The sequence below is a fragment of the Heteronotia binoei genome, chromosome 15, assembly GCF_032191835.1.
Source record: "Heteronotia binoei isolate CCM8104 ecotype False Entrance Well chromosome 15, APGP_CSIRO_Hbin_v1, whole genome shotgun sequence".
NCBI classification, from domain to species: Eukaryota; Metazoa; Chordata; class Lepidosauria; order Squamata; family Gekkonidae; genus Heteronotia; species Heteronotia binoei.
Genome location: NC_083237.1, coordinates 16412431 through 16430394, shown reverse-complemented (window position 1 = coordinate 16430394; position 17964 = coordinate 16412431). Strand labels below are relative to the sequence as shown.

At 43.6% G+C, this 17964-nt stretch overlaps 1 protein-coding gene across 1 annotated transcript; it reads left to right on the top strand.

The window, feature by feature from the left end:
* Positions 1 to 1028: 1028 nt before the first annotated feature.
* LOC132583181 (vomeronasal type-2 receptor 26-like) lies at positions 1029 to 13554 on the top strand. The gene is made up of 6 exons (XM_060254850.1): positions 1029 to 1174; positions 1982 to 2159; positions 2376 to 3239; positions 3944 to 4171; positions 6227 to 6353; positions 12647 to 13554. The coding sequence occupies exons 1-6, from the start codon at positions 1032 to 1034 to the stop codon at positions 13552 to 13554; spliced, it is 2448 nt and encodes an 815-aa protein (XP_060110833.1). The 5' UTR covers positions 1029 to 1031.
* Positions 13555 to 17964: the final 4410 nt, after the last annotated feature.

Below are 17964 nucleotides of genomic sequence, written 5' to 3'. Positions count from 1 at the left end.
GACTGGGGAAGGCAATGGCAAACCACCCCATAAAAAGTCTTCTGTGAAAACCTGAAAGCAATGTCACCCCAGAGTCAGAAATGACTGGTGCTTGCACAGGGGACTACCTTTTTTTTTTTTTTTTAGAGAAACACCTGTCAGGGATACAGGGGGTTGGACTAGACAACCTGTATGACACCCTTCCAACTCTATGATTTTATTACTCTCCTTGGACCATATGCTGACCACCATAGGACCTGTATGGACAGAAATTATGTGGGAAGGGGCCGCAATAAGGAGGGGAACTGGGTAAGACTTAGTGAAAAAACTTCTTAGGATCCAACCCTGTGTGCTAGTGCTATGAAACTATGGCTTTCGGTCTCCTGTTTTCTTCTTGAAAATCTTTGAATCTCTGTGTCCTTCAAGAAACCTGTTAAGGTATTTACTCTCAATAGCCAAGGGAGAAATCATAATGAAACAAAGTAGGCTGCTATTTGTAGCCCTAATGTTTTGGAAGGCCTTTTTCTAACTGTGGGTCAGTAAACAAACTAAAAAAGTCTCTGCCCTTTTCATCAAGGAGGATTAAGAAACACTCCTGCTGGGATCTGATGAATAATCTTATGCAATTTTGAAAAGGATGTATTTCTCTGGGTAATAATTATGTCCCTTCTAATTATAGGATTAACCGAGATGGCTTTTGTTTCTTCCCCCAAAGTCCAAAGGGATTTCCAGTGGGCACTAGCAAAGTTACAAACCAAAATGGACAGATACTATTCATTTCCCCTTCATCATTGAGAGATAGTGCTATAGAGGTAGATACAAGAACCATGAAGTCAAATTAGCGATGCTGCCCTTGCGACGCCCCAATTTCAATAAACCAAGAGATCGCCACACCATTAATGCTATGCAGCTCAGATATACTGATATGAGATTATGGGATGAGTTGAACCAGCAACCCAGAAAGATTTTAAAGAATGATGGTGTTATTGGCTATGACAGTACTGGTGTTCTTGCCTCAACTGGCATGCAAGGTTTCTGCTGACAAATGTTCCATGGGTGATCCTGTTCCCATTTTTCACAAGTCCTTTCAGTCAGGGGATCTTATCATTGCTGGCATTATTTCTCAGTTTTACATCTTTTCTGAGCACATAACATTTAGAAGACACCCCTCTCAGGAGCTCTTCAATGAGATTGAGTAAGAAGTTTGTGGTTTTAACCTTTTCATTGAGCTTTCATATATGTTGTGAACCGCCCTGAGCCTGCTACGGCGGGGAGGGCGGGATATAAATAAAATGTATTATTATAGGTAATATTCACAAACATATCTCTTTCCACTTACATCCAGATTTGATTATGTGAAAGGGCAGATAACTCCCGGGAACCCAACCATAGCATATGTAATTGTGCCTGTCTAGTGATTCAGAAGTGCTCCTTACACGAAGAAAATAATGTTTTGAATTGTGAGTGTCAGTATAGTTATCAAAATCAAGGAGCCTTAGGCTATGTAAGCAGCCAACTTCACTTTTCTAATCCATAGAAATGCCCTCTTCATGTCGATGTTGTAATGAGTGGATGAAATCAGGTACCTTTTCATATAATATTCTTATTCATCTTTCAAATACACTGAAATAGAAAGTTCCAAATTCATCATATAAAACAATCTGATTTCTGCATTCATGAGTGCAGGTGCTAAAAATTCCCACAATTCAGGGTTTATATTCAGAGATGTCAAAAAGACATTTTTCGGTTCACATGATAGTTGACTCTTCTGTGGGCTGGGACAAAAACTTCTGTTACAGTTATATGAAAGATAAATGAAGTTAAAATGTAATTAACATCATGTTTGGAAGCAGAATGGTTGAAACCTCACATGTGAATTTCTTTGCAGACTCATGACTCACAACTACCAGCATATCCTGGCCTTGGAATTTGCTGTAAAAGAGATCAATGACAATCCACAGATCTTGCCCAACATCTCACTGGGTTTTCATATCTATAACAGCTATTTCAGTCCAAGCAGGATCTATCAAGCAGTAATAGATGTTCTATCTACAAGGAACAGGATCACCCCTAACTACAAGTGTGATGGAAAGAGAAAACTGGCAGCAGTCATAGGAGGCCCAACTTCTGACATAGATCTCCACATGGCCAATGTTTTGAACATCTACAAGATTTCACAGGTAAGATGTATTCATAGAGCAATGGAGATCAACAGAACATCCTTATTCCTCTTTTGTTTTATGTTTTGTTTGATGCCATTTTTCGTTTGGTATTAAATTTCCTCATTGTCACTGATATTCTTTAGATACATGTCCTGATACATTCCCAGTATTGTCAGAATTGAATATATATTGACACATGGACAAAACAACAATTAATTTACTTGTTTCCTTCAGCTGACATATGGAACTGCTTCAGTGGTGACTGAGAAAAGGCTCTCTCCTTTCTCTCACTGGATGTTCCCAAATGTGGCCCATCAGTATAAGGGAATTCTTCGTTTACTTCTGTATTTTAGTTGGATGTGGATTGGGTTATTTTATCTGGCTGTTGAAAGTGTAGAACAATACATACAGAACGTCATTCTTTCTTTTACCCAAAGTGGTGTCTGCTTTGATTTCATACAGATATTACAAGCAATAAGTTTTTCTGATGGGTTCAATGAATTTGTAGAAAAGGGACTAGAAATGTACAAAAGTGCTATGGTAAGCTCTGCTACAGTATTGGTTATACATGGTGAAATTCAGACAATTATAAGCTTGAGGACAGCGCACCAGTTTGCAGAATGTGAGGATCAACCAATTAAAACCAAAGGCAAAGTCTGGATTATGACAGCTCAGATGGATTTCACATCACTTCCCTTCCAAAGAAACTGGGACATAGACATCATCATTCATGGGGCTTTATCCGTTGCTGTTCACTCAGAGGAGGTGTTTGGATTCTATAGATTTCTTCAGATGAGGAATCCTACTTTGGCAATAGAAGATGGTTTTATTAAACCCTTTTGGCAAAAGGCATTCCAGTGTTCATTCCCCAGTTCCAGATCTGTAAGCAAAAATGGGGAAATTTGCACTGGAGAGGAGAAGTTGGAGACTCTGCCTGCATCTGTCTTTGAAATGAGGATGACTGGGCACAGCTACAGTATCTACAATGCTGTCTCTTCTGTGGCACAGGCCTTGCATGACATGCACACATCCCAATTGAGACACAAATGGATGTCTTTTGGAAGACCAAGTCAGGTCCTGAACCAACACTTGTGGCAGGTAATATAATCAGTGTAGACAACACTGTATCAATGGTGCAATAACCTGTTGTAGACCAAGGAGAGTGTGGATCTTCTGTGGACCAACTAGAATGCTGTCTCCCCTCAAAGAATGGAGTTTTCCTTCTGCATGTGTATGTGTGTGTACAGTGCCTTTGTGTCACACCTGACATATGGCAATCCCAGCAAGGTGCTCTCAAGGCAAATGAGATGCGGAAGTGGTCTGCCATTGCCTTCTTCTGCATAGTCTTCCTCAGTCTTCCATACAAATACCAACCCTGCTTAGCTTCCAAGGTCTGATGAGATCAAGCTATACTGTGCCACTTACCCTCCCAGTTTTCATTATATCTCATAGTAAAGTCTCCCATCAGCATGCCCTTCCATTGCATTTTCATTGACAAAGATATGCAATTGCCTTCCATTGCTATGTATTAGGCTTTATTAGGATTTTTTTTCTGTTTTTATCTTGAACTTTTAATCTTACTTGAACTTTTAATCTTACTTGAATTTTTAATCTTACTTTGTATGGACTCTCCTAATCTGTATCTTGGTTTACGTTCTATTATATATATATATCTATACATGCCAAGAAAGGCTTGGCTGATGATAAAATAAAAAACTAATATCAAATATTTTCATTTCCAATACAAGCAGTGCATATTTGCCTCATTGGAATAATCTTATGCACTTTGTTTTGTCCTGTAGCTTAATAAATTTCTGAGAGATGTCTCCTTCAACAACAGTGCTTGGGAGCACATTGCCTTTGATCAAAATGAGGAAATAATGGGTGGATTTGATGTTCTGAACTGGGTGACATTCTCCAATCAGTCCTTCATTAGAGTGAAAGTTGGAAAGATAGACGCAAACATTCACTCAGAGAACCTGCTCACCATTCATGAGGATGTAATTGTATGGCCCCGCCAGTTCAACCAGGTAGAGTCCATGCGTGTTAGTGTCATTCATGTACTCATTTCTGGAGTAAATAAAGAATGGATCTGAATATGGATGCTGTAATACCTCTATATTCTATGAACTAGGTGAGGGCCAAAATCTCATGTTCCAGATTTTTTATCTGACATGTATAAGACTTTCCAGCATTCTTCTGGTGTTTCCATATAGAACCGTTTGTGTATGTGTGTGGGCAATTCTTTCATAATCCTCTTTTAGTTCTTTTTGATATTCCTAGGTGGGATTGGAGGATAATCATTAGTAGAAAATGGTATTGGATAGTTGTCTTTCATCTTTCCAAATGTAGTCTGATGTGTCCACAATGACAACTGCTTCTCCTTTTTCAGCTTATTTAAGAATTAGGGTTTGTAGAATCTTTTGGGATCAAGTGCCGTGTTCTACTGGAGAAAGTTTTCCTTCCAAACGTTTCGTTCTCAGCTGCGGAGAACATCCTCAGTGGCGTTGCAGCCGGAGCAGGCACTCAGACCTTCTTGGCTGCTGTGCATTGAGTGGGGCCAGGGCTGCTGGAGAGCTGCTATTTCTAGGCTGGAGGGGGTGTGATGAAAGGGCAATTGGTTTGTGGATGTGCCCATTGTTTGGTGGGGCTTCCTGGAAGGGTAGTGATAAGGAAACTGGCTGTTGAATGTGACCATTGTTCTGTGTCCATGTGGAAGATCCGCCACATGTTGCGCTCGGCACTTGATCCCAAAAGATTCTACAAACCCTAATGATGTTACCAGCCGTGAAAACCTGAAATCTTTGATATTTAAGAATTGTTTCTCAAGCAATTTATTGTATTTCTTTTTGGTATAAGTAAGGTTTTGTTGTGAGGCATTATGGTTTTTTATCATGTCAGTTTGGATTCAGTGGCAAAAACACTGTAGACATTTACCATGCCATTGTTACTACCATCAGAAGGGTCAAGATACAGTCCTTTTTGTGTGGGTGGCAATTGGTGGTATTGGCAAGTTGGACAGATGGCAGCCATTCAGCGGTAGATTGTAAACTGTTATGTTGTGAAGACGCTGCCTGTCCACCTTTCTTCTGTTCTTTTTCTTTTTAAGCTTCAATACTTTTATTAATAGAAAAATCAAATGAACAATCAACTAAAACATAATGATGAACAAAATATATATCAGACAGAGGAAAAACAATGTCTCAAATGATAGATTAAATTTTTAGAATCCCATGTTCTGTTCTGAGGCTTGATTAAAGTCCTCCTTGCAGTGCAGATGGTGAAAAGGGCCACCATTTCACCACAGAACAGTATCATCTGTATGGATTTAGTGAGCTAGTAGTATAGTCCTCATGAAAAGAATAAATTCCTCTGCCAGGCTGAGAGTGTGATTTTTGGGGTTGACAAAACTGCTGGAGGAGAAGTTAATTTTGAGTGGATTGCCATGTTAGCCTCCAGCAGAAAAACAAGATCATTGTCTAGTAGCGCATTATAGACCCACAAGATTTCCATCACATAAGCTTTTTGAGAATCAGAGCTTTCTTCATCAGAGAACCTGATGAAGAATAAGAAACATAAGAATGATTAGCACCGACAGTTGTATCAAACAACAGAAAATTGTTGGGACATCATGCTTTGCAGACTATGGTGCCATCCTATTTATTATCATCATCATTTCGTTTTGGGCTGAAAGCTGCTGTATCCTGTGAAATGCGCCCTTCCGCCTGACGATGCACCTAGTTTGTTTTATTGTTTTGATTGCTAATTTTATTGTATTGTTTTGAAATTTTAATGGTAGGGTTTATATTGTTGTTCATTTCATGTTGTGATCCGCCCCGAGCCCGTTATGAGAAAGGGTGGAATATAAGCCTACTAAATAAATAAATGATGTGCAAACCTTCCTTGAATATGTTGCAGTAGAGGAATATAAGGCATTGGATTCAATCTTGACACAATATGTTTACCTGCCTGAAAACCCTGTTGTATGGGGAAAGGATTTCAGGAGTGGTCAAAGTTCCCAGGAATTCCCCAGAACATTTTTAAGCCGCTATCATACAACATTCTCGTCTTTCTTTCCTGGATAGACAAGACCACGTTCTCAGTGTAATGAAAACTGTCAGGCCGGTTATAGTAGGAGAATGAAGGAAGGGAAGCCATTTTGCTGTTATGATTGCCTTCCATGTCCAAAAAGGAAGATTTCAAATAAGAAGGGTAAGATATGTGGTGAAAGAATTTCTCAAGAATACTTTTTGTGATCCAGGACTTCATGGTTGGACATCAATGGATAGAGGCACTAATTTTGTCACTGTCTGAAGAGTAATTTATGGGGTGGCAGCTGATTTAGAATGCTTGGAAGCTTGCCAGTAATTTGTAACAAATCCTGCTTTTCATTTCTGCCATGCACCAGAGCAAAACAAACAGGTTGCACCAGTATTTTTGCAGGACTTTCAGGTGTTTTTTTTTTATTCGAAACACGTGTAATACAAAGGTAAGGAGAGCAGGGATGAGAGAGGAGAAATTAGCACTGATATGGTGGGAGATTTTTTTAGAATTGTTTTTTAATAAAAAAAATGGCAAGGAAAGTTGTCCTGAGAGCTTGGGAAAATTGGAACTGAGCTAGGATCTATTTTATGGAGTCGTATATTTATTTTCAATAAAGAAAATAAATGATTTTTAACTTCCTCTCTAGGAAGTAATCTCCTGTGCAAATAGATCATCATGGCTAACTTCCTTAGATTTAAACCAAGAAAAATATCCTCCTTAGCAAATGAGGAAAGAAAATTGCACCCCCATACGGAATAAAAAGGCAGACAACGTACTTGGGAAAAACGGGCCACTTTATTAACTTTAACACAACCTGGCAAGGTAAACTGAAATAGGATGAGCCCCGGGGTCACGCCTGACCCCGACAAGTTCTACAAGGGTGCGGCACCCTACCCCCGGTCACAGCCATCCGAATGTGGCTAGAACCGGGCCGGCAGACCAAACATGCCCTCCCTTTACTCCTGCCCCGATGCCCAGAAGGGAGGCATGAAACCTGATCCATATTTCAGGATATTGAGCCATGAAGCCCATCTGCCATTCCTACGGATCGCATGCACAACACAGGTGCCTAGGCCTGGGTGCTCACCGGCAAGGTCTAAACCCCTTGCAAATTCCACCACTGCAAATGCCAAGCCTCTGCTTAGGCGTTCACGACCCCCGGGAGGCCTAGAGCCTCCTGAAGACCTTGCCACAACTCCAACAAAAAGGCCCGATTCCCCGCATCGGACAGATGCACACCATCTGGCCGATATAACTCAGCCCGGTCAACCCTAATATGAAGGTGTGGAAGGAATGTGCCCAGACCTTCCTCCAGGGCCAACCGCAGGGTCAGATTAGCCTTCCTCCTGGCCCGCTCGATCCTGGCTGGGTTCCAAGCAGTGCGCCAGACTCGGCGAGGCAGAATAGCAGACGAAATGATCCGGACCCCGGGCCACCTCCTCACGATGACCCGCAGGTCCGCGATCGCCTGCAAAGACACCCTGTTAAAAACCTCCAAAAACTTTCTCCAAACTTTGAGGTCCTTGCGCATGCTTTCAGTTATGCGCGCCCTATGGTGTGGCAAACGGAGGTTCACCATGGCATCGCAAAGGCGCCGTATAAATGGCCTGCCTGGAGCAACAGCTCTACAGGCGAAGTTTAGATACCCCACCAGCTGCTGCAGCTCCAGGAGTGAAACATTCCGTTTCGCCTTCAACGCCGCTAGCCGTGCCCTGAGCTGTTGGACCTTTTCATTCGGCAACCGAGAGGTCTGCTGCACCGTGTCCAGTTCAATACCTAAAAACGTGATGCAGGTTGCAGGACCCTCCGTCTTCTCATGAGCCAGAGGTACCCCCAGCTCGCCGGCTAGCCATGTAAACAGCTCCAGCAGCCGCGCACAGCGCCCTGAACCCGGCGCACCAGCAAACAAGAAGTCGTCCAAATAATGCATGACCTCGCTGCATCCCGACCTGTCCGTCACCAGCCACTCTAAAAATGAACTAAAGCGCTCAAAAGCGGCGCACGACACCGAGCATCCCATTGGCAAAGCTCAATCCAAGTAATAATAGCCCTCAAACTGAAAACCTAACAACTCGAAGTCAGTGGGATGGACCGGCAACTGCCGAAATGCAGACTTGATATCGCATTTCGCCATTTCCGCACCCCGCCCGCAACCCCGTATAACTCTGACCGCCTGGTCGAACGATGTGTAATGAACAGAACAGAGGTGATCGGGAATGCTATCGTTCACCGACCCCCTGGAGGGATAAGACAAATGATGGATCAACCTAAACTCCCCCATGGCCTTTTTGGGAACGACACCCAATGGGGAGACCTTCAAATTGGGCACTGGCGGGGCTCTGAAAAGACCAAGGACCCGCCCTTCTGTGCATTTCTTAGGCCACGGAGGGGGCCCGAGGCCCCCCGAATGGGATCCGAAAACCACATGTGAATCTCTCCAACAAATAAATCCTGTCCGCAACCCTAGGATAATTCTCCAGGAACTGCTCAAGAACCCTCAGCCGAATGTGGCTGGGACCCTTTTCCCAGAGGTTGTGAACCGCCGCCGCCCCCGGGCCGCCTGGACCCGCCTTTCGGCTTTGACTTATTGCATGCTGAGAAAGCGTGAGAGCCCCCGCAGAGCGGGCACTCGTGCTTAAATTTACATGCCTTCCTGGAACAGACCCCCTGCAAGGTATACTCCCAACATAACAGCCGGGGTTGAACCGACTGACCCTCCGTGGAGCGGGCTGCTGGGGTACTTGCCTGTGGACCAAATGCCCACTATCCGCCCTATCCCCGAGGTTGGGCTTAGCCGGGGCCATCAGTTGTAACCACAACTCTTGGTTAATTTGGTCCCATGGCAACAATGGGTTAATGGCCGCCCTCATACGAAATGTTTCATCATACTGTAACCAGGCCGGCCCTGCAAAATCGGTGTAGGCCCGGTGTATGATGTCACAGTATTGAAACAAGGGGGCGGCCCTGCTCGGCTGAGCCCTAGCGATAACCCCCCGCATAAATGAGAAAACCTGGAAGCCAATTGGCCCAGTTTCTCTCAACCTTACGACGCCTCAGCTTTTCCTTCTCCTTCTCGTCTAGTTCATCTTTACTTTTCTTTTCCAGCTCTCTGTACAAGAGACTAAAGACGTCCACGTATTCCCCTCTCAATATCTTTTCTCTTGTAGCTGGAGTGAGGTGGTCTCCCAACGGCATTGCTGGGTCTCCAAACGGGATGGATAACAAGGGGACAAACCCATAAGGGTTATGAGTATAACCCCAAGGGGTGCAAGCCGCCGCGGGCCATGCCAATGGAGGAGTAACTGGCATTTGGCGCCCCCCCATGGCAAAACTCCTGCTAACGCCGCCGGTGGTGTATGCCCATGAGCAGCCACCACCCCTCCCACGGCTAAAGGCACCTGGCCCCAACCCACTTGCATACCCTGTGTATGCCCCATCAGGAAACTGACCGACGCCCAAGATGGTCCTGGCTGTGCCGGGGGCAACCACTGCGCGCCTTCCAACGACAAGGGAGCTTGATCAACCCCTCTGGTATGCTGTAATGTGTTTGGGCCCCAAACCCCCCAAGGCCAGTTCCCTTGTTGAGGGGTCAGCGCTGCCCTACCTTCCTCAACTGCTGGTGCCACTGCAACCGCCACAGGTTGCGCTGACTGCTGTTGGTCCTCTGCCTCTTCTTGGTCACCGCCGTCATTCCCAGGTGCCGCTTCCCTGGCCGGATCGACCTCCTGACTGCGCTCAGCCCTTGACTTGGAAACCATGTTGTCCTGTAAGACAGAAAGCCTGGCCAGCAACTTGAGCTTAAAGGTAAGTGTCCCCGACCGCCCAGAAGCGCTATGGTGTCCAGGCCAAACCGCCTGCAACCCTGACGCTCCTTGGTTATCCTCCATCACTCGCACCTATCCAATATAGCCTGTCTCATGACAGTGCTATCTAGGTCGTCGCCGGGGGGCTCCACATTTTTCCTTTTCGAAGCCGCCTTGGCAGGCTGCTTGCCCTTAGAAGGGCCCTGTCCCTTCTTGGGGCCCATAGCAACCTAGGCTACCCACCAGCTGCACACTATTAATAATCACTCTATGCAGGGGGGGGGGCTGCTGCAGACCACTCCAAAGAAACTGGGGGGGGTGTTTGAGTGCAGGGGGGGGTGTAGGCGAACCCCCTGATGAAGGTTTGCCCCACCTGTTGCTCCCACCTCGTAACCTGCACTACAAGCCCGCTTCTTTACTGAGGCCTCCACTTTTCCCAAAGCCCCCACCCACTCTGCTGCTCACGGCAGTGAAGAGCGTTGCCTCCGGTCCCCAGGCCACGATAATAGTAATATAATGGGGGGGGGGGAATGCCGCTCTGCAAACAATGGCCCGCAAACCCACACCCACTGGCCGTCCTGGCCTGGAAGAGACGCGCTGCCGAAGATCCCCCGACGCCCAGCTCGGGACACGGCCGACAGCCTCGCAGTCCCAGCCGAGAAGAGACGTGCTGCCGCAAGCACCCCGACGCCCGCCTCAGGACGTGGCCAACCGCCTCGCCATCCCTGCATGCCGGCTGGAGAAGCCTCCTCGACGCTGGGGCTAGCACGATCCACGCCGCCTGGCAGGCCACCTCCTGGCCTGTAGCCAATGACGCAGCTTCGATCGGACAGCCGACATGCTGCCGATCACACCCAATGACTCCACAAAACTGTGTTGAGAGGGGTGGGGCTGAGGCTACTTATAGCCCCAGTCCGAGCCCGCACAACATCTCCGGATGCCCGGGAAGGCAGCCCTTTGATCCTGCCGGGGCTGCAAAAGGCGGCCGCATTGCGGCGCGGCCGGAGCGGGGCCGAATAAGTTAAATATACCCCAGTTGTCTTAAATTGTTTAAACTTTTCCAAATATCTCACCAGAAAATGAATGGATAAGATGTTTAAATAGAGTGATGGAGTTGTATTTGGATGAAATGTTAATAGTTATAAATTTATGGAATATTATAATGTATCTATGGCCTGGGACTCTCACAGGGGTGGAGTGGTGTTGGAATATATAACAATAAAATTTTTAAAAAATTTAAAAAAATAAAGAAAAAAATATACCCCAGTTTACAAAGGCGGCAGACTTCTGAACACCAGTTCCAGGAGCCATTATTAGGGGAAGGTCCTGGCCTATATGTCCTGTTTGTTGACCTCCAGAGCAACCATTTGTTGTTTCTGCTGAAAAATGCACTGTACAAGATGGACCACTGGACTGATCCATCAGGCTCTGCTTATATTCCTATGTTCTTGTGAGCATCATCTCAGCTATTGGGATGCACAGCTTGGATTCGGGCAGGCCTTCATATCTGCATCTGTGTGCAGCTGGTAACATGCATCAGGCTCTGGGAATTTTTACAATGAAAACATGATGCTTTTGTAATCGTGATATTTAATGTTAAACTGATGGACCTGCGTGGATGAGAAAAGCCACCAAAATGAGCCGCCTGCAGATAAGGCAGAGTTGTCTTTCTACACTGCATATTTACCAAGTCTACAAGAGAGTATGGCTTTGTATATTTATCAACTAACAGCCTGATGAAGACTGAATATGCTGTAAATGTATAGAATGGTGACAGCAGGGCAAAAGAAAAAGCAGCCAAATAGAGATATTCACCTGCCCAGGAAGTCCTTCATTTTTGTAGAGGGGAAGATTTGGGGAGGATAAGATTTCAAAATGCGCACACAAACACTGATTCCTCACGGCATAATACTTAAGTTGGCTGGCTGCAATTTTAATGAAAACAGAAAAAGAAAGAAAGAAAGAAAGAAAGAAAGAAAGAAAGAAAGAAAGAAAGAAAGAAAGAAAGAAAGAAAGAAAGAAAGAAAGAAAGAAAGAAAGAAAGAAAGAAAGAAAGAAAGAAAGAAAGAAAGAAAGAAAGAAAGAAAGAAAGAAAGAAAGAAAGAAAGAAAGATGATAGGTAGGTAGGTAGGTAGATAGATAGATGATAGATAGATGATAGATAGATAGATAGATAGATAGATAGATAGATAGATAGATAGATAGATAGATAGATAGATAGATAGATAGATAGATAGATAGATAGATAGATAGATAGATAGATAGATAGATAGATCAAGGGCATACAGAGAAATGCGATTTTTCTACCATCACCAGAAGAGAAAATAAGTTGGAGTTCCATAAACACAGACTAGTCTGAGTAGGACTGAATGTGTTCCACAAGGAACAGAATGCTGAGACCAAATGGGAGTTGTTTGAATGGGAAACTGGGGGAAAGAACTACTAGCTGACCTAGACAAAAGGCTGACTATGCCTTCAGTTATTACCTTCCTTTAGCCATTAAGGCTTTGTTAGCTCTTGGCAAATATAATTGCAAGACAAAGTAATACGCATGTCTTTGTTCTAGCCTCATTGAGGGTTTTGCAAAATTTGTGGTTACCAGCTGATGCACACCGTACATAGAGTTGAAATGGATGAAAAGTGTGTTTTCTTTTTCAGATGTGGATGACTGTTTTCCATGTGCAGAAGATCATTATCCAAACAATGAGAAGAATCAATGCCTTCCAAAAGATATAAGCTACTTATCTTATGGAGAACCTTTGGGGATCAGTTTAGCCACTTTTGCCCTTGCCTTCTCGTTCATCACAGCTGTGGTGCTCAGGGTCTTCATTAAGCATCAGGATACTCCCATAGTCAGAGCCAACAACCGGAATCTGACCTACTCTCTCCTCATCTCTCTCCTGCTCTCCTTCCTTTGTACTTTGCTATTCATTGATCACCCTGGGAAGGTGACCTGTCTCCTTCGACAAATAACTTTTGGTATCATCTTCTCAGTGGCTGTTTCTTGTGTGTTGGCCAAAACTATCATTGTGGTTCTGGCTTTCATGACCACCAAGCCAGGGTCCAGAATGAGAAAATGGATGGGGAATCAGCTGGCTATCTTCATTGTTCTGTTCAGCTCTCTTATACAAGCCACGATATGCACTGTCTGGCTGGCAACATGTCCACCATTCCCAGATCTTGATATGCACTCAATGACTGAAACAATTGTATTGGAATGCAATGAGGGGTCAGTCACCATGTTTTACTGTGTTTTGGGGTTTCTGGGCTTCCTGGCCTTTGGAAGCTTTGTTGTGGCTTTCCTAGCTCGGAAGTTACCTGACAGTTTTAATGAGGCCAAATTCATAACTTTCAGCATGTTTGTCTTTTGCAGTGTTTGGTTGTCCTTTGTCCCAACCTATTTGAGCACCAAGGGAAAGTACATGGTGACGGTGGAGATCTTCTCTATTTTGGCCTCCAGTGCTGGGTTACTAGGCTGCATCTTTTTTCCTAAATGCTATATAATTTTGCTGAGGCCAGATTTAAATAGCAGGGAAAAGATTATACGCAATAAGCATTGCAAATAAACCCTTAAAGAACAAGGTATGCCAACTGGGACAGTGGACTGGATACAACCAATTATTCTACTGATGCTAAGGAAAGGAGAGGTCCACTTTGATCATTCAGAAAGGCTGTACCGGAGATCCTGGGACTGCAGTGGAGAAAGTCCACTGTAGTGTGTCCTATCTTAAAGCACATTAGATAACTGGCATTAATAAATGAAGTAACTTGAAATACATTTTAAGCAAGAATAAATGTATCAAAATTTTGAATGCAATAGATACGTGAGATAAATATATAATGAAAGGAAGGCAAAACAAACCTGATCTTATCATACATTCAATTTATTATATCCCCAGTCTTACAGGAACAAAATCATGGTTGATTCCTTGAGACTGGTATCCCTTAAAGACAAGATTATAAGGCTAGTGTACTGTCTACTCAAACAGGTGGCAGTTCTCTGGGATATCAGATTGAGGTCTTTCACATCACCTACTGCCAGGTCCTTTTAAGTGAAGATGTCATCGATTGAGCTTGGAACCATTTGCATGCAGAGCAGAGGTTCTTCCATTGTGTGGGTGTTTTTGTGAAGGTTGACCTGTGTAAAGTGCATTACAGGAGTCTAGTCTTGATATTTCTGTGACATGGATGAAAGGGGTCTGATCAGCCAAGGTACAAGGTCATCTTCCAGCTAAGATAAGCAGGTAACTTTTTCCTAGCTGCACTAATTTGCTTCTCTAGCACTAATGTTGGTTTCAATGCATTCCTTAGGATGTTCATCGAGTCAGTGAAGGTCAGTTGAATCCCATAGAATGTAGAAAGCCCAGTCAAGATCTCTGTCTTCCCTACCAATATTACCTCTGTCTTGTTGGGAATCCATTTCAGAGTGTTCATTCTTAGCAATATAACTACAGTGGGCAGACAGGACATCTACTGTACCGCTGAGAGATTTTCACAAGAAGATATACAGCTGGATGTCATCAGCATATTGCTGACAGCCAGCCACAAAAACTATGAATAATTTGTCCTCAGTGCTTGAACAGAGATTGAATAGAATGGATGATAGTGCTATGCCCTTTGAGTCTGGTCTGTGAGGAATGAATTGAATGAGTCAAGAGCTGTCTCCAAATGACTCAATGAGATGGCATGGTACAATGTATAAAATGCTGCTATGTCCAGTAAGAACAAGAATGAAACTAGATCTTGGTCTACATTTATATGGCGGTCATCAATCAAACCCCTAAGGTCTATTTGTGTCCCTTAGCATTTTCTGAATGCAGTTTGAAAATATTCACATATTCAGGCATTATCTGCATAATCTAGGTTGTCATGAACACATTGAACTTGCTATTTACCAGGCCTCATTTTGGGCAGGAGCTCACAGGAGCAGAGTTCCAGAATATCAAAATTTTATTGTGCTCTTTCTTTCATTTCCCCTCTCCCAAAAAGTATTTGAATTTGGGTTCCATTGTTGAACCCCGCCCCCCCCCGTGAGAATTTTGCTGAACTCTAAGATTTGACAAACTTTCTAATATTTCCCCCACACACAAAAAAATGGGGAAATAACCAAAACATATAAAGCAGACATTTGGAAATCTTCACCATGCCACATAGGAGAAAGTAATTTAAAAAGTATGATGGGAGCAGTGTTTCCTCTAAGCTGAGTTAGTGTGAGTTAGCTCACAGATTTTTAGCCTCCAGCTCACACATTTTTGTCTTAGCTCAGGAGCACAATAATTTATGCAGTAGCTCACAACTTTAATACTAGTAGCTCACAAAGTAGAATGTTTGCTCACAAGACTCTGCAGCTTAGACTGAGGGAACATTGGATGGGAGTAAGGTTTTATGATGACAATTATAACTGAAGAAGCATTTTAAGGTAGATGCTGAGCTGATATAATTTAGTACACCTTCCAGTGATGTCAGGGGTGTATGGCATGTGCAAATGAGTTATGTAAATGAGTTGCGCTAATGAGCTCTGGCACCTCTTTGTTAACGAAATGACCCGTTATTTACACTGCAATATGAAGAGAGTTGTAAGCCCTTTGTCTTCAAGGGACTTACAAGGGTGTAACCCCTCTTAGGATGGCACAGGCAGTTTGTGGCAGGCGTAAGAGAAAAGAGACAACATTTGCATGATGTTCACAGAACCCCGCACCCTGTGGCAAAATAAGAATTTTCTGTATCATTCACATGAAAAGACTGATGAGGCAGAACTTGCATATCCATTGAACCTCAGCAATTGAAGAAGATCTGCAATTGAAGAAGATCTGCCGTAGTTCTGAAGTTTTGCTACCTTCCAAAGCTCTTATGCCAGTCAGTCAATCAGTCAGAGGTTGGTCAGTCAGTTAGTCAATCAGTCAGTCAGTCAATACCTTTATAGGTATAAAAACTCTTTAGCAGTGTTAGGCCAGTAGATGGAAATATTGGAAACCCAATCATGCATCCGTGTTTATTCCCTGCTTTAGAGACATATGTTCCATTTTAGATCAACACATTTTTTAAAAAAAACACATTGTAAATTTAAACTGAGCAATGATTATGGATACTTCTGAATGTTTTCCCCCGCTTATAGAATTTCAATCAGAGATGTGTTGTTGGAAAAGTGAAACTGTGTGTGTCTTTCATTTCCCTCCTGTGCCCTCAGCGTGGGGGGGCAGGATATACATCTAAATATCAGTAATCTGTATGTAACTTCCATGGTTGTATAAACTGCTGTAAAATATGGCATACATATAAATATGTAATGAGATGCATGCCACATGCATATCAACATTAAAGTTCAGAGAAATTCATAGCAGATCACCACAAAGAATGAGACATTTGATGTACCTCAAGTGTGTGTGTGTGTGGGGGGGGTGCATTTAGAATTGGATAAGCATCATTCACGCAAACCTTGCAATGTGGTTACTACATATGAGCCACAGCTCATTATGATACAAGATCACCCTGTTGTTTGAGGTCTCTTTACCCATATTTTTTTCCTCCCATCTGATCAATCAAGTGGGACTTCCTTGCCTATAGTAGGTGGGGAGAAGAAGCAACATGAACTGGGAAATTTGGGACATGACCTGGGATGTTTGGGAAGTTGCAACGGTGAAAGCATTGCTTGTTACATTGGTACCCTAACAATTCAGAAAATGGTACCAGTTGCAAACAAGCAATTATATGTAGAAGCTATATGCAGAAACAGGTACAGTTGGACACAGGATGTAACTCTCAGTACAGGGTTCTCCATGTCCTGACGTCAGTTCTCCTTAAAAGAGCGCAATAAAACACCTTGATCTTTAATATCACTTGGAGGCTCTACATTTGTAATAGCCAGGGGTGGAATTCTAGCAGGAGCTCCTTTGCATATTAGGTCACATACCCCTGATGTAACCAGTCCTCCAAGAGCTTACAAAAAAAAAGCCTTGTAAGCTCTCGGAGGATTGGCTATATCAGAGGGTGTGGCCTAATATGCAAAGGAGCTCCTGCTAGAATTCCACCCCTGGTAATAGCTATTTAAATATTGCAATTATGAAGTAAAAAAAAAATCAGGTTCCAGTGCTAAGGTTGTATGGGTAATTTTGTTTATGTGTCTATTTACCTGTTAAATGCATAATTTCATCATGCTAACCTGGTGATGAATTGCAACCTGGTTGTAATATCTGAGACATGGTTCACTGATAAAGCAGGACAGAACGCACCTTTTCCAGCTCATCTCCCTCTTGTTTAGGGTCCCATTACTCATCTTCCCCCCCTTCCCATCTGCAAAATCAAGTAGGACTTCATTGCCTTATCCAGAAGGCAGTCCCAGTTGCAAAGAAGCAATCTTATGCATATGTTATATTCTGAAGAATATACATTTGGAGGAACATACAACAAGCCCTAAGTCATGGGCGAGACTGTGCCCCTGTCAGTAACTGTGTAGCTTAGAAGTTACTGCAGCTTAGATCATCTACTGTCATCTACTGTCAAAGTGATGAGGTCATGTGACTGTGATCACAGGACTGGCTGATGCAATGCCCGGTAATTGCCTGTAGTCACAGTGAGTCCGCATATTTGCTGATTGGTGGACTGAGCTATAAAAGTGCTAACTAGCAAGGTTACTTTCTCTCTCTGAATTGATGATTGTCTGGAGTAGCACTTTGGAACTCTGGATTGTATTTATACTGCACTTATTTGTAAATATTGTAAATACAATGATGGTTTTAGTAGAACCAGTGTGAAGTCTCTTCTTATCTGCGTTACCATTCTTATCAGCCTAATAGCACGCTACTCTGCTACCACGCACTGTCTGTCAGCCCCTCCATCCCCTCCACATACTCATGTGCAGGCCATGAGGAGCAAGGTTTGGAAGGATTCTGGACCTGGTTCTATGCCAAAGTGGTTTTCCCTGTTAGGAAGCATTAGCTTTGCAAGCTCTATACAACCCATGCTTTGATGTATTGACT